Genomic DNA, 22,019 nt, shown 5'->3' on the forward strand with positions numbered 1-22,019 from the left:
AGACTCGCCGACAGGTCGTGAGCAATTATAAGAAGATGTCAGTTTAATATTTGTTTTTTCTCTAAAACCCACGCGTAACATTATGATAACACATTCAAGTAAAATAGTTTGTTTTTTAGCATTTTTAGTAATCTTATAGCAAAATTACCTATTAGAAAAATTATAGAGAACAATATTTTTGTAATATTTATTAGTATAGTTATAATTATACCTTTACTAGTTTATACTTAATTACCTATTTTTGATTTTATTAGACGAAAAAATGTTGATATAAAGTTATTGGTATCTACACTGTATCTATATGGTGTACCTAGCTAAATCATGACCAATTAGATAGGTATCATAGCAAGGCCGTATCTAGGGGGGTTCAGGGTTCAACCTCCCCCCCCCCCCCGAAATGTCTGGCTAAGGAATTGATTTTCATATTTTATTATATAATAGAATATATTATACTGAAACCCCCCTAAATATTTTTCTGGCAACGGTCTTGTATCATAGCCATTAGAGCCAATTCTAAGTAGCACATCTACTGAAAGATCTTCTAAGATGTATACATAAATATATTATATACATGTAATACACTATAACATAAATTTCCATGTACTATGAAATAATTTTATATACACATATAATATGTAACATTGATATAATTATTATTATTAGTTGACTCTAAACTCTCAATTCTGTGTTTTTCATTATATCATACAATTGTTTTGGTTCCTTTTTTACTCTGTGTAGAGTGAAGAAGGTTATTGTATTTACATAAAAAAATATTCCAAAAAATTTACAGCCACCAAAAAAAATTCTTCGCAGGGCGAATGTCTCTTTTGCTCCCTTTTTAATACACCGTTGTACATATATAAGGTACAGTACCTAGTAACTTTATTATAATTTATAATACCTTCATATGTTTCTTGTCCTGTAAAATGAAAAATAAATAATACGTACGTTATTTTATACATAATGCATTATATTATTATTGAAGCATCACATCTACTAAGTTTTGTTTGACACTTCTGTGAGGAAATAAGTAATCTATCATATCTTTCACCAGTTCACCACTTAATTGGTACTGTGTCGAAATGATTTTCTTAAAGAAATTATATTTTGAGCAACTTCGGCGAAAATCTTAAGCGATTCCTCGGCGTTTGCAAAACCTTAAATTAATTTCGGCTGTTAATTTTACGATGCAATAACACCTTAATAAATAATAATTAATAAAACATTATTATAGACATTCACTGCAAAATTGCTCGAACATACTAAGACACAGTACTATATCTATGTGAGCTGACATATCGATCAACTAATTCTAGACAAGCTCCCCCCACAACGGCTGATACTGAAATATTATCTATGAAATAATCATATAATGGAATTGTAAAACATCAAATTTTCAAACATTACCTACATCAGTCATAAAAAAATAGCCAATGTAATTATTTTATAATATTATTATTCAATTATTATTGATGATTACTTGGAAAATGGAAAATGCAGCGCTGACAAACAAAAAACTCGGCACCATTGGACCACCGATAGGTATATGTAATTTATATTATTTGACTGTAACGACGTTTCAAAATGTTTGTGACCGAGAGTACCCATTTAGTAGGGGTGGGAGGGGGCATGCCACCCTAAGAAAATAATAAATAATACAAAAAAAATCATATGTGCTTTCAATCCATAAAGCTATTTCATATTCAATACCACTCAATACAATAGACTTTTGCCTAATGATTCACAATTCTAATCACTTAATCAGTGAACCATTTATTTTATTTACTTAGAGAATAATAGGGCTTAGCCTAGTTTCATTTTGTCTTCTCCTTCCCCCTGAAAATTACCCTATGGGAGCTCCAAGGTATTGGCTGACTGATTCATCATTGGTTCATCATCAGTTTGGTAAAAAGTTTAGTTTTATGTTATAACTAGGGCCCGGATTTCAATGCAAAGTGCTTATTTTTTTGGTTGATCATATACAATGCTTTCTAAGTACATAATTCGTTCCATGTAACGAGGGTTTGAAAGCTACAAATTTTATTTTGCATTTTTTTGCATATTTCGACGTTTTTTCATATTTAGAGCATTTTTAGCATTATTGGGTCATTTTGTTGGTTTTTAATGCATATTTGTTCAAAGTAGATATAAAACTTGGAATATTCAAAAAAATATCTAAAGATAAATTATTTTCTTGATATTTAAGAAGGTTTATCGGGTTTTTCCATACAAATTGTCATTTTTTTTTTCGATTTAGTTTTTATCTTATCTTAATCTATTATTGACTGTAGATGTTTAGAATGAATAATATTTCCTCTAAAACGGCCAAAACATGCATGTCGACATCATATCAGTCAATATTTAAAATTTTCAGTTTTTTTTTAATAAAATAATTATTATGTCTCATTTATAAATTACAATTTGTATATAAAAAAAATATATGGCATTTTTAAGGTCATTTTTGTGGTAAAATGCATTTTTTAAGGGCATTTTTGGCTATTTTTTAGAGCATATCTGTATAGTTTTAAGTGCATTTAAATCCGGGCCCTAGTTATAACCTAACCTAACTAAGTAAGGATTCTCCAAAATGTGTGGCTTAAATAGGTCCTCAAACAAGAATTTTGAGATTCATAGTGGAAATTTAAAATGTTTGTTTATTCATAAATTGTTGGTTACTCGGGCAGATGAGGTAAGATACGTCTTACTATAGAACTTTTTAGAACAGTACGTCGACCTGCCCAGAATCAAGAACAACTATTTTAATAAATCAAGGTGATTTTATAAATAATAATATTTATGATTTATTATAATGTCATTAACGGTAATGATCTAAAGACATGCAATATCTACCTATTCTAACTACATGTAATATAAAAACTGATTAAAGAAAGTAAAAACACAACCAAAAAAACTGCACACGGGCGAAGCCGAGTTATCATATAGTATTTTATTAAAACGTTTTTCTATATTTTTAAGTTTGGATATTTTATCCGTGGAGATTTTAACCGATTACGGTTAGAATTTATCTTCAATAAAGTAATGATTTGTGAAGTAAAGTTCGCAATTTACATTCCATACATTTAGGTACATCTACAGTTAATCGGGTCATTGAAATTGCCTGTGCATTGTAAATTGTAATAGAATGACCGGTAAGTAGTAAACAATAATTACCTACTAACAGGGACGTAGCCAGGATTTTATTTCGGAGGGGGTCAAACCAAAAAAAATAAAAAAATAAAAATAATAATAACTAATTTTAACCATTCTATTATTAATCAATCAAAAATTAAATTCGTAATGACTTACTAGTTACTATATTATGCTAGCTATGTTATGTACATACTACATATTGTAAAAAAAGTATCGTATAAATAAAAAAAATGTAGGTATAAATATAACATAGATATAATAAAATTTATAATAATAATTTTCTTTTTGATTTTGCCATTATATTCAACACTTCTTTTTCTTTCTTTCTTTCTTTTCAGTGCTGCACACTGGTTGATTATGTTCTTGACTTTCATGTTGATTTAAAAGCGCACCAGTAAATGGTTTTTTTGGTTTAGGTTTAAAAAAATTGTCAAGTGCTCCTCTCTTCATATTTGATTATTATAAAACAAAAAACGAAACAGAAACGAGCACAGAAATAAAACGAAATAAAATTTACCGTAGGTACGTTTATATGAAAGTAGACAAACATCGACTGACGACAGACGAGTATGGTATAATATATTTTGCTTTAAATTGTATACACGATACGATTAGTATAACAATAAAAGATAAAGTTTACGATCTAGTCAGTTGATAAAGGACAATCATGATTATTATATTACAAATCTATCTTAACTTAGGTGCCTACTAATTAGTACTGTGTCATTTCTTATCAACATGGTTATTATAGAGATTATAGTTTATACGATTATACGTGGGTTTATAGTCATCTACCTCATACCCAGCTATTTGGTATACGTTTAAAAAAAATTTCGTCGATGACATTTCGGGGGGGGTCCGGACCCCGTGGACCCCCCCTCTGGCTACGTCCCTGCCTACTAATTTTTTATTTGATCGAATTTTGGTGGGCATTATATACAATAAGTAAGTAGTAAATAGTTATATCGAATATTTTGTATTGACTATGACCGACTACACTAAAATGTTCTACCTACTCTGAAGGAAAAAGTCCGTATCGTGAAAAATTTTTTCCGAGTACGGGTAGGTACAAGGTACATTTTTTTCTGGTGTTTTAAAAAGTAGCTTCCTGCCTCCATAATTAGAAAATGTATTGTAGATTGAAATTTGAAGGTGATCGGATCTCGGATCACCGACCACCGTGATCCTGTTATTATATTTTTGTTCAGCATTATGCCATTATTCGACAAACTCAACTTTTAGAACATTTTTAACAGTTTAATTTTGAAGCGACGTAAATTCTGTAGTACAAAATACAAAATTATATATTATTTCTATGAAAACCAGCATCATATTTGTTTGGCTTATTACATAGTATCATTATTGATTTATTGTTATCACATAATTGAGATTAGATAAGAAGGTGGGTGTTCTTCAAATTGATAACAAATAACAATTAACAAAAATGTAAAGTAAAATATTTGTGATAAAATATTCACAACGAGAGACACTAACGATCGAACTAAAGTATTAAATCGAACAATAAATTCATTATATAAAGTAAACACTAAGAATAAAAATTATGTATCTGGTGAACAGTCGAAATAATACGTTTGTGAATTGGAAGCAAAAAATGTGGACGAATTTTGGATGAGAACCCAGTTTGTTGCAACCTTTGGTAGGTGTATCATCATACTATTATTCTTACGAATAGTTTCACTAATTAATGGGTAATATGCAAGAATGATCTTAGTATAGCAAATAATAATAAATCTACAAAAGGCCTAGAAAATTATTTAACCTCTCGTAGCCCATAGGTATTATTATGGTACTGTGTTCCTTTATTGGTATGTGTTAGTGAACGTACCAACAATATCATAATTGTATTTTTTTTAAATTTTTGGCTGTAAGTTATTTAATACATTCAGAGTAATGCAACAAAAGAAAAGTTTTTTTTAAAATTGGTTTTAATATTGAAATATATATTTTATATTATTTAATTTTTTTTGAATTTTTTTGAATACTTTATGATTTTGATTTACAATATTACTTTTCTGGCTTTAATAATTTTAATGAAATACTTGTATAGCTAAAGTAAGACTTATTATCTTTCTATTAGGATGTAAAATAATAGTTTATTATCTCATTATAAAATAATGATTTATAAAAGTTATTTTTTGAGTTGACTAAATTTATTAAATTTAATATTTTTATTTGAATAACAATGAATTAGACAACCCAATGTTTTTGTACACTATATCATTGTTTATAGACTTATGTCTTATAGTATATTTTTAAAGCAACTTATACTTAATTTATAATTTTTTTTTGATTTCTAGTCTTTTAGAATGATTATATAAGAATTAAGGTTATATTTGTTTTCATGATATAATAAAGTAGGCATACAATTATACGAATCTAGGTAAATAAAGCCCCGGAAAAAAGAGCCCCAGTATCAAAATATTCAAAAAAAAGCCCCGTACTAAATACATGATTCTTTTTTTTTGATTTGCATGATTACATACAATCATAATAATCATTACATTTAATTTATTAATTATTAAATTATTTTACTATATTATTATGCATCTAATTTATTATATGTACTAGTTGGTACATTTATTTGATTAGAAGAGAGTTACATAAAGGTAGTTATGAAAAAAAAAAGTTATATTTAGCATATGACATTAAACAATAATTCATTATATCACAGTTAAAAATCATTCCATAAATAATATTCCTTAAGATACATTATTCTTATAAAATATATAATTATAGTTGAAATCTGCAATAGTTGTCTTTTGTCATTTGTACATAATTAAAATAATGTTTTAAGTTTAAGAAATTTAAAAATGATTTTGTAGCATTGATTTGTAATGTTGTGGCTAACTGCCATTAGAAAATCTTATATACTTATATCATTATTACTATAACTACATGAACGAAAAAAAAACATACTTAAAAATAATAAAATATTGTAGATACTAAGATAGAGTCAGGGGCGGACTGGGGCAACATTTTGGCCCGGGAAATCTATATTTTGACCCAGCCCTTGCCATTTTTCGTCATCACAAAAATGTAAAAACTTAAATATACCAACGTTTTATTCAATGAGGAATGCAGCCTCTATACATTTTCAATTTTCCCAGAAAACAACTTAAGATTTTTTTTTTTTATTAATTGTTTATGGCATCAAGTAAGAGATTATTAGCCAGAAGTTTTTGGGACTGTTGGGTTCGGAACTCATGTGAAACTTAAGATTTGTTAAACTAAACTTACCAAATAGTTTCAATATGTAATTTTAATTTTGTTAAATATTAATGAAGTACTTCACAAATAAATAATATATTGGTAAAAGTCATTTAATCATAACATAATATTATTTAATACCTTATGTAAAAATATAAAATATTATGACACTTATATTGTAGTATATTAACTTTTATTAGTTATAACTAGAGTTAGGATGTTGATGACTGTTGCATTTTTTTCCCTTTTATTCTGTACAATGCTATCCTTGCTAAAAATTTGTTTCATGCTCCCTTGATGCAGAATATTCTAATTTTATTTTGCATTTTTTTTTGTTTTTTAACGTCATTTTTTCATCTTTTAGGGCATTTTTTCCAAATTATAGAATTTAAGGCAAATGTTACACCCAAGTTTGGAAAAAAATTTAATTTATTTAAAATCTAACTTTGATTTTGGACTATTAGTAAAAAATAATTTTAATATTATTATTGTGGGGTTTTTGTTGTGATTACATTTATCGCATTCCGATAAGATTTACTCTTTGAGTGTTATATATTGAATTATTTAAATGCTTAATATATTTATAATTCATATTTTAAATTACTATTACACCCATTATTATACCCATATCTCTAATAAAAATTATTATTTATAAATAAGTTTTTTCACTTACTTAATTAGTATTTTAGGTAATTTTTTGAAGTTTTCATAGCATTTTTGCACTTTTTTTAGGGTTTTTTTGTGTGTTTTTTAGGTCATCAACATCCTAACTCTAGTTATAACTAGATTTAACTCATTTTTCCTTTGGAAATAAATTAAATTCATATTGCATACCTATTATTTAAAAAAAATACTAGGGAAAAATAATAATTTTAGGTAATAGATAGGTATTTACATTTTTAATTGCTTATTTGAGGTTGATTTGCAAAGATTTTCTTGCATTACTAAAATAATATATTATTCAAATTATTGATTATACGCAAACTCCTGATGGAGTATCAGCCGAACCAAAACCTAAAATCTATTTTTAAACACCAAATGTAAACAATTTTTCATACACGCGCGTAATGATAATATGTAAATATAAAATATTTATCCTTTGAATTTATACCTATTGGCTATTTTATTTTAAGTAATAAATAATGTAATAATAACAAATTATTTTTGAACAGCGGCCCACCGGGAAAGTTCCCGGTTTCCCGCCGGCCCAGTCCGCCCCTGGATAGAGTCTACAATAAAATATAATACCTTCATCATTTTTAAGATAAAGTCAAATGTCAATTACTTTTATTACTATATAGGTACTTTAATCTCTTCTATTTCAAATGTATGTTTATACCTAAATAGTTTAAAATATTGGGTTTATTTAAATTAAATATTATTATGATATAAAAGTATATAAAAATTATATATTAGATATATGGCTATTGATAAATAATAATATATTGTTTAAAAATTAAAAATGATGAAATGTATACTTTGATAAAAAAAGTATTATGTATTTAGTTTGTACCGGGCTTTTTTTTCCTATAGGCGGGGCTTTTTTTACAGTATTTTGATATTGTTGCTTTTTTTCCCAGGACTTTTTTTTCTGAATACCAATTATACCTACCATCCGACTTTATTAATTATGAACCTAATGTTGCATGAGAACAACATTTTTGCCCTATTCATGTTATATTTGTTTTACTTTTTAAGATGCTTATTGAGTATTACTTTAACTATGTATAGTGAATTTTATATTTATTCTTAATAAAATATAATATTATTCTATAAAAACAGGAATTTCAAAAAAAAGAAAAATCATGATGAGCACCCTAACTGGGGACACTTCACGTCGTCGAATAGCAGCACTGTCATTTTTAACGAATATATCACTAGATGGCACTCATAAAGATACTAACAAACTACTTTTCATCAAAAACAATATTATGTATCAACATCAAAAATCTGAAATGGAGTTTCCATCACTTCCTGACGTAGGAATGACAAATGAAGATAATACATGTAGTGAAAGTGATATTATCTTGAAACAAATGGATACTGAATTTCATGGTCCTGTAAGATTGACAAAAACACGGTCTTTAACATCCACACCAATAAAATCAAATATGAATGATAAACATTGTATTGATAAATTTTTTGAACTGGATTCAGATAAGGCTCCTGGGAGACTACCATTTCGTGAAAGGTGATTCTGTTGTTTTTTTATGATTAACTACCATTGAACGTATTTTCCAATAACAGAGATTAAAATTTCTAGACTTAACACAACTGGAAGTGATGTAACTATGGAATCAAAAAAATTGGCAGCCTACTATCATAAACGCATGATTCCTCAATCTTTATTGTCTGATGATAAAAGTAACACAAATTTCAGCAGTTCTGAAAGCCTTGGCTTAGGTAAAAAGATGTACTTATTAAGATTTTTATTATATTTTACAAAGCGACAACAATTTTTAGTTAAAATAATTTTTAATTAAGTAACTCAGTATTTATTATTCAAAATACACAAATATCTTTATTTCTTAATTATTTATTTTTTTTATGAATTTCAATACTAGTTAGATATAATTCTTTATAATTACTTAAAGTCATAAACTTCTCAAGCTTGTATTCTATAATACAGTACCTACCAATATATTTACTATACATAATGTTACACACTTAAGCTAAGGTGAGCTATACTTAACCAAACCGTGATATTGTAATAATATAAAATAAAATATTTTGTGGAGTGTTTCATATCATAATTCACATAATTTTTAACCAAATTGTCTTAACCATTATTTTTCATTACTTTTTTTGGTTTTTATTCTCAAGAAGTATACATTTTTACACATCATATTTCTAAATATATTATGCTATACCAAGTAATCATTTGTATTCTATTCTCACTATTCCAAAGTTATTTGTATTAGTACTTTTATACTTGTTAACTAAAGGGACTTTAGTTATTATCCTATAACCAATTAAAATTTTGATTGAAAAAAGAAAAAAAAAAATTTAATATCATAAACCAATTGCTAGATTCTCAAGAACATACACCTTAATTTAACTATTATAATACTAACTACAATGTTTGCCTAGGTATATTGAGCAAGTATACATTCAGTGATACTTACATACAATTTTAATAGAATATATTTAGTCGAGTTATGTTTAACCCATTAGTTTAATTCAAGACTTTGAAACTATTTTAAAAATTCTTCTAGCGATTTCTTAGTGGAGCTTTTTATTCATATCGAAATCATTTTTAGATAAATTTACATAAAAGTAAATAAATAAATAATTTTAGATAAATATCTAGTAGGTAATATCAAGCTAGACTAAAAATTGTTTCATACACATTTAACTAATAATTAATAAGTATGTATAAAAAATTACAGCTCTATATAAAACTAATACTTTGCTTCAAGAAAATAGCTCTTCGAACCAATCTATGGATATTAGAGTTGTACGTCCAACATTACAACATCGATTCAAAAATGAGCGTTTAGTATTAGTCACTCCACAGAAAACTCCATTCCTTGTTTATTCGTTAATACCATTCAAAAGATCTAACAGAACCATAATGTTTGTACCACATTTATAATAGTTATTTAATTAATGTTTAATTAATTTTTTTAATTATAATTATAGTGTGCGATGCGAACAAAAGAAAGAACCCAATCGTAGAAGACAAACATCTGGAACTCGTCCTTTATCTGCTGTTAATGATATAATTGATGCATTTGATCTTTTTGGATTAGAAAAAGGCAAAGATGGACAGGTACAGTATAAAGAACAAACAATTATTGTGATTCCTGGGTATTACCATCGATTAATGATTTATGATATATTATATGATATAGTATACCATGTATAATTTATTAATGGTAATACTTTTTAATATTTTCTTTAATACAAACAATTTTAACTTATCATCATTATGGAGTTAATTAACATGCTTATAGGTAATACATTGGTATAACTATTTTTAGTTTTTATGGTTCATACTTTAAAAACCTCCACATTTCTTCATTTTTTTTGTTCCGAAATTACTGTAGAATAAATTCAAAAAATGTTTTTGGGTGAGGTATAATCTATTTTCAACATTAAGAAAACATCTCACCCACATGTGTTGTCTCTATCTTAGACACGTTCAATATAGCAAATTTTCATTTACCATATTCAATAGTGTGTTGTTAGTTTATATTAAGAGTTAATAGACCTATTATAAAATTTAAGGGTAAGATTATTATCTAGGGCCCCAAACTTAATGACTTAATGACATGTACCTACGAGTGCATAGTATGTACGATGCAGCGATTGGTGGGGAGTATACTCACACTAATGATCATTTACTACACATATCAAGACGAGCAGTGACAGTAGGGAACAAAATAATTGCCTATACCTACCGAACCCCTTAAAAATTGTCCATTTGCAATCTCGGTCTTAAGATGAGAAATCTTGTATCAAATTTTCAAACTTAAAGTTATGTAAAAATGTTTAATGCATTTTGTAAAAAGTAAAATCTTGAATGCTTATAAAAATAGGTGTTCTTTAGTTTTTCTTTATAATTTTTTTTATATTTTATTATTATAATTTATTAAGCTCTTAGGTTTGACTAATCTGTCATTTATTTTATACATAATATAAGTATAAAATGTATTAGCTATTACTATGATGAATATTAATCTATTAATAATTTTCAGGAAATATCATATAGCCATTTATTAATTCCTTCACGAATTGTTGAACCCAAGACTCCAATTGAAGATATGATGTTAGATACTATACAGTCAAAATCGCATACCTTAAGCAGGTAAATAAGATTAGTTTATAAATTGTATTTATTATAACAATATTCTTATAAGAAATTTTTAAATCAAATTAAAATTATGTTAACTTTAATATTGTAAATTTGTCACTAAAATAAATTTATTACTGTGCGGCCTATGAGTCTTCTATCTGCCCACCTTTGTTATAAAATCTTGATTATTTTAAAATCATGAATAATGTTTGTATAAAAATACTAGACATCATTATTATACTCTATTCAAAATAAGTTTGGAAACAAATCATGACCAAAAAAGAGTGATGTCTGCGCATAACTACTGGCCAATCACAGCTGCCCTATTATTTCGAGGCTACGCAGTTATTCCAAACTTATTAGGAATAGAGTATAGATAAACTGTATTTAGTTCCAACTTTTAAGATTGATAAGCTATCATGTAACTGAAATTATGAAACTATGTTTTTAAAATTGTTGATAACTCAAACCCAACAATTATAATAATACATAATAATAAAATAAGATAACTTAAAATGTGTTGGAATCTCTTGAAATTATTTTGATTTATTTTTCTTAATGTTTGCTTAAGAACTTCATGAACCCCTTCAAAACTATTTTCTATAATTATTTTCTTAATTAAACATTTTTTATTTTGTGATCATTTGAGGTCTGTCTTTTATTTAATAATTTAGTCATATTCAATGCTATTAGAAATAATAATAATACATTTTTATTTTAAATTCTTTTAGGGATAATAATGATAATTTTTGTAGTTTCTATTTGTATGTAATTTTGTTTAAGGTGTATTTCAGCTGATGTTCCTGAAAATGTAGCAATTGGTTCTGGTACTTACAAAATGTGCACTGTTCAACCGGCATCATCACCTCCAAAAGGTGATTTGACAAAAGGTAATTAATAATTATCAATAGCTGTACAGTATAATGTAAACATTTTCTATTATATTATAATTAAATTCTAATATATATATATTTAGTTACTACTACTGAGCAAGATGAAAACGGAACAGCCTTGTTTTCTCCTAGCATTCTTGATGACCCTGAGTTTTTTGCCGGAAAACATAGAACACTTTTAACATTCATATCTTACATGGTGAGTATATTTTAAGTTCATTATTTTGTATAATATATTAATTATACAGTTCAATATTTTTATTGAAAGTATTATTTAACTATGTATTGACAGATGTATCTTAAGAAGCTGCAGGTTATCTTATTGTATGTGCTTTACTGCTCGATTATGAATCGATTATGACTCTGTTTAATGAATTTATTTAAAGGATAAAATGTTTGTGGAAGACTGAGGATAAAATATTTAAAAAAATTATGTGTAAATACAACTCCTGAGCTATACCCCTAATCTTCAAAAGTATTATATAACATAATAATAGAATTTTATATATTTATAAATAAAATAAACTATTTCAGGTATCTTATTGAAATGGGGTGGAAAGGAATCAATAAAAGAGACACATTTAACAACTCGTTAAGGAACATGGCACAAATATTTGAATATTTTTACTAATTATTAATTATATTTTAAAAGTTTAACATTTAAAAATCATACATTTGTAAATTGCAAGTGCAAAATAATAAGACAGTAATAGTGCCGTTGATAGTATAATAATTATTTATAATAATAATGTATTACCTATTAATAATAATTTTTAATAATACATTACCAATAACTTCGAGCATTATTCTGTTATTAAAACCACTTTTGTATCATCCTTTTCTTATGAGAACATTATGTGATTTAAATATTGCTGCAGAGTGGCAAAAATGGTAGAGCCTATACTTAAGTCGCAATGTTGTTCGTAGAGCCCATGCGACAAGATAGCCAAAACTGCATTCCCATGACTGGTGTACTTAGCCAACATAAATACTGGTTGTTCCTTGCCATGCTGTCAGAACATGCTTGTACAATTTATTGATCACTGGTGCCCTTTTCAATGATTGCTGTTAAATGTGACACATATCAAAGGAACAACCAACAACCAACATAATTATAAATATAGTTTACTAGGAATCGTAACACTTTATACACAAAATATTCACTAATTTGATTTTTTGTGTGTTTTTGAAGTACACAAGTTGTGGGAAACCATATTTATAACTATTAATAATAATTGCTGAGTATTATTTATAAAGGTACAACTTTAGTATTTGTTAATTTATAATAAAAGTTAAATATGTTTCAAAATACTCTTATATTAATTGTTTAAGGTTATTAAAATATACAAATATAAGATTAATTATTCATTAAATATTTTATCAATGTCAAAATTCTTCTGAATATTAATTGAAAGTATAAAATATGTCTTAAATGTATATTGTATTTCAGACATCAATTATTGATTATGTGCGTCCAGCCGATCTTAAAAAAGAATTAAATGATAAATTTCAAGATAAATTTCCACATATTGAGCTAACATTAAGTAAACTCAGAAGGTAATTAATTTTTTTAATTGAAAGCAAACACCAAATAACACAAATATAAAATTCATATTGGTTTATTCATTATTATAATTGTTATCTTTGTTTCAGTATAAAACGAGAAATGCGTAAAATTACAAAACCAGATGCTACTTCAGATTTGCTAACTATAGCACAAGCCTATGTATTTTTTGAAAGGTTATTAGTCAAAAGCTTGATTAATAAGGAAAATCGTAAATTATGTGCTGGAGCTTGTATTATTTTGTCTGCAAAGTTAAATGACATGAAAGGCGAACCTTTAACTAATCTTATTGAAGTAAGTTACTTAACCATCAAACCTCATAATATTTTGATGATTTCTTATAGTTTTTAAAAAATGTATTAATGTTATACATAAAACTGCGAATTAAATTACCAATTAATTTTATTCTGAATTTAAATGAGTTAGATTCAAATTGTTTTAATGCATTTTTGTTCTAAGTATAAAATGTTATTTTATACATATTTACATTAGTGCATATGTGAATGAATTATTGTTGTTTTTATTAAATATTCGGCCTGAAATGATAGTTTTGACTAAATTTTATAACTGTATAACTATTATTATATTATAGAAATGAAAATGAAAAGTTTATTTTGCATCGGTACAAATTTTTTAAAAATTTATCAATATTTTTTCATGATATAAATTTGTATTTATTTATGATATCATATATATTTAATATTTTGCTCACACTATTGGTAGGAAATGGTAGCATATTGTGTGTTTAGAAACCACGAGTTTGAATGCTGCATGTTTGTGATCACAATCACATCAAGTGTACACACAGTTATCAGTCAAAAATATTTATTCTTGGAACCCCATTTATTGTCCAATAAAATAATAAAACAATACTGTAAAAAAAGGATATTTATAATATATTTTATTTAAATTTATATATATATATTATACTTTTATAATCTAGTTTTTTGATGAGTGCATAGAATACTTATATAAAAATTAAAAACATAAATTTGCTGGACATGATTCATTGCACAATGATTTGTTTTGATGATCAAGTTATTTTTGTATGCCTGAAGCATAGAGTATTATAGAGGTGCCGTTCCTTATCATGACAATACTGAATTGAAGCCAAAAGCCATGATAAAATAAATAGGTGTGTCAGCTACCACCACTACATCCTGTTTATTAGTTGGTTTGCAGGGTAATTTAATGGCTTCACTTTTTAGAAAAAATAGCACCTTTATATAACTCTATGGTCTGAAGCCGCATCTTTACAACAGAAAACATTAACCTTCAACTTTTATAACTTTTTGTTATTTTATTGTAATATACAAAAATATTAATCATAGAAGCTCGAAACTTACTATTGTTACTTAAATACAATTATCTATGTTGTGCATTGTACCTATGTTATTTCTGCCTCACTAATATAGAACATACCTAATTCGGCGTTCAGAATAATCCATTTAACTCTGATATATTATTTAATTTAAAAGAACATTATCTAGAGCACACCATCTGCGTTTTATATTAAAATTTTCAAGCAAATTATGAATATTTTAAAATTGAAAATTGAAATGAAAAATAACATATTCACATTGATTATTCTAAAATATGTAAAATTTAGTATGTCATACTTTGGTAAAACAATAATAACACATGGAAGTACATCTTCCTCTTAACATTATTTTCTTTGTAAAGTAAAAAAACATTTATCAAAACTGAATTTAATATTAATTGATCATTTATATACTCGGACCAATGTAAATTCAATGTTTAATTAAAATAAAACTATTGGCCTTACTGATATAATTTTCTTTTATTAATATTAGTAATTGATTTTAGTTTCTATTCAATAATAGTACTATAATTTATATGATAAATAGTTACTTTTTTTAATTATCATTTACTTTTTTTTTCAGAGAACAGAAATAGTATTTCGACTGAGCAGAAAAGACTTAATGGTTTCCGAGTTTGGTGTCTTAGTAGCCTTAGAGTTTGGTCTTCATATACCTACTCATGAGATAATGCCACATTATCAGCGACTATTGTCCGAGTCATGACATAAATATTTAACCCTAAATACTTTAGACTTAAGTGAAATAGTGGAATATATTAGAATGAATAAATCTAACTACTTTTAATTAAATAGTTTGATTGCAACACTTTTATAACTATAGTATGCATATCGCATGTTGTTTAACTTATTAGATGAACTCGAGTTAAAATTGTAATGTAATTTATAATCCTAGATTTAAATAGTAATCCTGAATAATGTTTAAAATTGTTACCAGAAATGTATTTTTATTGTTGATTATTCATTCGTTACAAGTATTATTGTTATGTAGTTGAGGAAAAATAGAATATTGGCTTATTAATATTAATTTACCAGAAATACATTAAACTATCATAATGAATAATGAAAGCATGTTAAAAGGATGTAATTGTATGGTTTGATCTTTGTCACTTAGGTTGTAGCACATGATAAATACATGTACACGGAGATCATACTGTAAAAAAAAAAAAATAGTATGACCTCCGTTTGCGTGCATTTGCCATGTTCTATAAAAACTGAACTCCACAGACAGAACAAGACAGACAGACACAACAATTCACATTATAGTATAATATAGAAGTAATTTTACGTTAATGTATTTAATGGAAACAGAACACTAGGCGTTTAATATTTAAGTATTTGCTTGAAACAACAGATTAGTATTTAAGTATGTGATTTTTTTTAATGCCGAAATTGATCAACTAGATTGTATTTAAACTAAGTATTTTATTTTAAAAATACAAAATCAATTTCATTAATATGATTATTATGTATATTGTATGTGCTTAAGTCAAAGAATGTTGCAATAAATAATTCATACATAGCATTTATGTTATTCATTTAAATAGAAAGCAAACATGAAAAATTATACAAATTTGATGATAATTATACTTCTAACTAGCATTTAAATACATTTTTATATTATTTATACTTATTATAATTTAAATATATTTGAATCAATCAAAATAAAATAAAACTTATGACTCATATTATATTGTTCGAAAACAATAAAAATATCCGTTATGTCAGGCTGCCAGTTGCCAGTATGATGTAAATTTAGGTTTCTTACAAAGTGTTATTCTGACAATAATTATATTCAATATCATTATTTAAATTCTGAAAATGGGCTACAATAATACTTGAATCATAAGAATTAAGCTATATCTTAAGATAACAGATGCTTAACCAAATTAATAAATTAATTTAAAAAAAAATTAACCATACATCAGTTATCAGATAATATAACTTGTTTCAATAAAAAAAAAACTGAAGTTAAGTAGCATAATATGTAATTAAATTGTCTGAATTAAAATTTTAATTAAAAGTAAATAAGTTATCTGGAAGTATTTTATGGGCCTTACATAGGAATATGACTTAAAAAAAATTGTTTTATTTACCTAACCTATAAATTTACCCTGAAAATGATCTCACCTGTCGTAGATGCAAAGTACAAATGACACATCTCTTTCTGAAATATTAAACCTGTATTAACCTAACCAGTTACTAGTGACACACCTAGAGGGGCTTTGAAGCTTAGTAGTAAAGCTACATTGCTAAAGGTAATTAAGATCTAGGTAAACACTAAGAGGTGTATGATGTATTCATATTCAAATTTTAACCACATGTACTTTATTTAAGTTTGAAAAATTCAGACAAGATTTCTCATCTTAAGGCGATTGGAAGCAGCGTATTTATTTCACGTTTTGGACCTAAAAGCCTGACAAGATTACGCACACTTAAAATGATCATATTTTAATTCTGTAAAAAGATTTGAGTTTATCGACCTTTTTTCTAGGTTATTGTGGAAATCAATTTTTGATATTTTTTTAAAAATTGTTTTTAAATCATTTTTGAGTTTCTAAATTTTTTTTTAATTTTTAGATTTACTTAAGTGTCTTTTTTAATAATGTTAAACAGTTATTCTAAAATTGACTTCCACAATAACCTAAAAAACACAATGACAAGTACAAATATTTTTACAGAATTAAAATACGATCATTTTGAGTTGTTTTAAATTGAACAATTTCTTCAACAAATTCTACTTCTAAATCATAAACATAATACTCCACAAGCTTTAGTACTTTTTTACGTAGTTCACTTGCTTCAATATTTTCCAAATATGGAATATAACATACTAATGAATCATATAGAGAAACTACACATGACAAATCAATATTAATTAACTGGAAACTTTTAGAAGTTTTGTCAAATCTTTCTAAAAGAGGCGTCCAAACAACTAAAAGAAAGACAAAATCTAATGATTTTATTTTATTTTAGATTGATTTGGCTTCATGTTTAACTGCATTTCATTGATTTGAATCATTATGTAACAACTCTAAAGCAGCGAGAATTCCAACATATCCATTTTTAATTGATTTACAAACTCAGTGCCGTGATGACCAACGAGTATGACATAAGTTTTTTAGAAGTTGTGCATTAGGAATTTCATCTAACTATTTCGATAAAGTATTCCACCTCGAGGTAGACGCAGAAAAAAAAGTACATAACTTTTGAGCTCTCAAAAAGAATGTATTTCCCATACTGGTTAGTTCTGCAGCAAATGTTAAAACTAAATTTAAAGAATGGGCTGAACATGGTACAAATTCTGCTGTACTTAATATTTGCTTAATCCTTGCTTGTAAGCCATTATAGATGCCTGACATATTATTAGCATTATCAAACGACTGACCTCTGCAACTTATCATATCAATGTCCAAGTTTTAAACATTTTCAATAGTTCCAATTCCATTTCTTTTGCTTTGTGACCAACTGAAGGAATAAACCCTATAAATCTCTCTACAGGTAAACCATATTTGTAAATGTATCGTACTGCCACAGTTAATTGGTCTACCTTTGTAACATCTGGTGTTGAGTCAACAATTATTGAAAAGTATTTGGTAATTTTTATTTCTTTAACAATACATTGTAACACAGTTTTACTCATAAGGTCAATAAATTCATCACATATTCTACTTGATAAATAAGATACATTTCCACGACCTCTATTAGAGTATTTATCAATGTGATTAGTGAGAAATGGATCAAACTTTGATCGGAGTTCGAGACAGCCTAGATAATTTCCATTAAATTTGGAACCAATTTTTTCATTGTCTCCTCTAAATGCTAGACCTCTAGTAGCTAAAAATGATATTGTTTCAATTAATCGATGAAGTAATTTTGTCCAATACTCTTCTTCTTTATTAATTTCTATTTTAAGAGATTTGCCTATACAGTATTGGTTATCAAGCTGCCTAGAATGCCATTTACGAACTGATTCAGTATGCTTAATACATTTTTCATGGTTATTGACATCCAATAAACAATTTTTCCAATCAATATATCCAGATCCTGGACGACTAAATTTAGTTTTTCTCTGAGCAAAAAGTAAACAATAGAAACAAAATAGTGAATTTTGAGAACGAGAGTATAAAAGCCAATTACGATGTTTGAATTCACCATTTAGTGATTTTCTGAAAAACGCTTCACGTGGCAATTTCCTATTATATTTACCAATTCTTCGGAAAGTTTTGTTAAATTGGATGTCTACCAAATTTGTCGTTACTTGATTTTTAGAATAATACTCAAATTCTGATTCATTCAAAATCCATTTGGCTGGATCATTACTGAACCAGCAATCATATTGAAAATTTGTATCTGTTACGTTACATTTAACTTAAAATTAAAAAATATACAGGGTGTTTCTGAAGTGTGTGAGGTAGTTAGTATACGCATACTCACTATGATGCCACAATGAAGATTTTTTTGGAATTTTTTTTTCTAACTTCAAAATCTAGGTCCTTTTAAGTTATTTTTAGAATATTATCTTGAATGTAAAAATAAACACTCTAGACGTATTTTTTGCAAATTTCTCATACGAATCGAGATATCGCATCATTTTTGCGCGTTTTTCGCGCTCGAATCGCCAACTAAAAAAGAAGTCGTGTGACACATTGATTTGTATGAGAATACTGCAAGATAACCAGTGGTGATAATTATTTGTTGTCATTGATAATACACGATTAATTAACACATTGTTTTACATTGTCGACTAATAAAAAATATGAAATAATAACAAAATTAGGGTTAACCGAGGGGTTAACAGAGTTTTAAACTATCAAATTTACTAGCATACATTTGTGTCATACCTTAGAAGTTAGAAAAAAAATTCCAAAAAAATCTTCAATGTGGCATCACAGTGAGTATGCGTATACTAATTACCTCACACACTTCAGAAACACTCTGTATATAATTACCTACTTAATTTTAGTATTAAATATATTAAGAATTTACACAATGACATTTTTTAAAAAATGGTTAATACTTTTATATTAAAAAATACAAATTATATAATATAGCTACCTAACAATTATGCTGAGAGTATTTAAAATGTTATACGAAGGTCACAACTAATTAATAGTTTTTAGTTTTAAAATTAATTAAAAAGGTAGGTATGTCAAATTTGTTTGGTAATAATTTTTTTATACTTACAGTTTCAAATGTGTCAACATTGTTGGTTTCTATATTCTTTATTTTACGGTTCTGACTAGCTTCTTTTTCATCAAAATCTATACTCAGTGGTCGAAATGGCTTAAGATAAGTGGAGGGATGCCTTACAATTCACATTTAGGCCTATACGAAAAATAAAAAGTTTTCTTATACATAGGTATAAATATAAAAATCATAGTAATTATTTCATTTTAAACACAAGTCTTAGAAGGAATGCGTTACTCTAGACAAAATAAGTAGAGGGATGAAAAATGTAAATACAAAAAAGTAGAGGGATGTCATCCCTCCGTATCCCCCCCCCCCCACTTCGACCACTGTCTATACTAGTAGGCACAATCCTTACACAAATTTGATCTTTGACTTGATTTGACATGATTTCATTCTAAAATTAATTATAAATTAAAATTAAAGGGTACTACAAAATTCTAAGAGCAAAAAAATAAAATTAATTTTAAGAGCAATTTTTTCTTCTGTGATTTTTTTATTTTTGGTGTTAACTGTTTATACTCCTGATAAAATTATATAAGTCCATATTCTTGATATAAATTATTTTATTGTTTTGACTTACTTTCTTTTTACCATCAACATTTACAACAGGCATATTCCTAGCATTAATCTGGTCTTTTACTTGAACTTGTAGCAATTTGTTGGTTTCATTCTAAATAAATAATAAGTAGGTACATATCAAAATCAAAAAATATTAAATAATACCTAAACTTTTATTTGATACTTACAGTATAACAATTATTACTACCGTCCACATTCATGTCATCATTAGTTTTATAATTATGAATCTCTTCTTTTTTCCCATCTACTTGAGTTACAATCTTATTATGAACTTCATTAGGCTAAATCAATTAAAATTAAATATTAACGAACATACAAACATTTATTTTAATCAAGATTAACCACATTGTTCTAGTAAATATTTTAAGTCACTTGTGGTCTTGCACGACTGTTATTTTTATTAGTAGTAGTATTATTCTAAGCTAATATAAAAGCATCAAAAGCTTCCCAAAATCACAAACACTATTCCTTAAGAATTAAAATGTACACTTACTTTTATTTTAAAATAAGTATAAGTATCTAATTTTGTAGTTTTTCTGATTAAATTTTCTTCTCTTTCTTTTTTTGCTTTCGACATTTTTCTGTACTGAAAACCACTTAAACGTTTACGTTTATTTACATCAGAAATTTTAAAAAATAATATGAAAATCCACTTGAATAAAATAAAATAACTCAATGTAAATAAACTATGTAAAAATTGTTATAAACTCTTAAGTCTTCGTTGTACGTAGGTACTAGGTACAATTGTCACTTTTCGTCGTTTGACGAAATATTGAATATTGAATAATATAAAAATATAGCGACATGACAGTGCGAGACCATTTACGATTTACCATTATATTATTATTTATTAATATTTAATATTATATTATGTTATTATCATGTCGATTATTCAATAAAAATAAATTTTCCGAAAAATGGTTAAAAATAGCTTGTTAATGGGTAATTAACAATTTGCAAATTAACAAATTTGATCGGGTAGATCAGTCACCTGCCCCCCGCCGTCATCCGTAGGTCAACAAGCCAGTGTAGGCACACACTAGTCCATAATCATAAATTACAATTTAAAACACTTTTTCATAGATGAAATATTTTATTTTAAAATAGATAGTAGATATTAGATTTTTTTAATTTTTGTGACCTTGACGAATTTAGAGTACCTATAAACTAATGGGAAAGTTTTTTGCCACCCTATAAAATATAGCTACTCTTGCCGCCCTGGGGCACTTGCCCTGATTGCCCCCCCCCTTTGCAAGGCTCTGATAACAATAATCA

At 26.6% G+C, this 22,019-nt stretch overlaps 2 protein-coding genes across 3 annotated transcripts; one reads left to right on the plus strand and one right to left on the minus strand.

Moving 5' to 3' along the window:
- The first annotated feature begins 4,589 nt into the window (after positions 1-4,589).
- On the plus strand, positions 4,590-15,930 carry LOC111037201 (CDK5 and ABL1 enzyme substrate 2). Of its 2 annotated transcripts, none has more exons than XM_022319599.1 (11): positions 4,590-4,807; positions 8,161-8,569; positions 8,642-8,781; positions 9,768-9,954; positions 10,021-10,150; positions 11,079-11,188; positions 11,960-12,066; positions 12,153-12,268; positions 13,520-13,626; positions 13,723-13,927; positions 15,538-15,930. In XM_022319599.1, the coding sequence occupies exons 1-11, from the start codon at positions 4,780-4,782 to the stop codon at positions 15,676-15,678; spliced, it is 1,680 nt and encodes a 559-aa protein (XP_022175291.1). In that variant the 5' UTR covers positions 4,590-4,779; the 3' UTR covers positions 15,679-15,930. The 2 variants fall into 2 exon arrangements, with proteins under 2 accessions (XP_022175291.1, XP_022175292.1); XM_022319600.1 differs by having other exon boundaries at positions 9,798-9,954.
- A 2,442-nt stretch (positions 15,931-18,372) lies between these two features.
- LOC111037194 lies at positions 18,373-21,025 on the minus strand (the record flags this gene model as incomplete). Its single annotated transcript, XM_022319591.1, has 4 exons — positions 18,373-19,325; positions 20,484-20,559; positions 20,746-20,835; positions 20,912-21,025. Coding segments are annotated over 4 exons (1,233 nt in total), but the record flags the coding sequence as incomplete, so codon positions are not given.
- Between the last annotated feature and the right edge of the window lie 994 nt (positions 21,026-22,019).

This window comes from Myzus persicae, unplaced genomic scaffold (genome assembly GCF_001856785.1).
Source record: "Myzus persicae strain clone G006 unplaced genomic scaffold, MPER_G0061.0, whole genome shotgun sequence".
NCBI classification, from domain to species: domain Eukaryota; kingdom Metazoa; phylum Arthropoda; class Insecta; order Hemiptera; family Aphididae; genus Myzus; species Myzus persicae.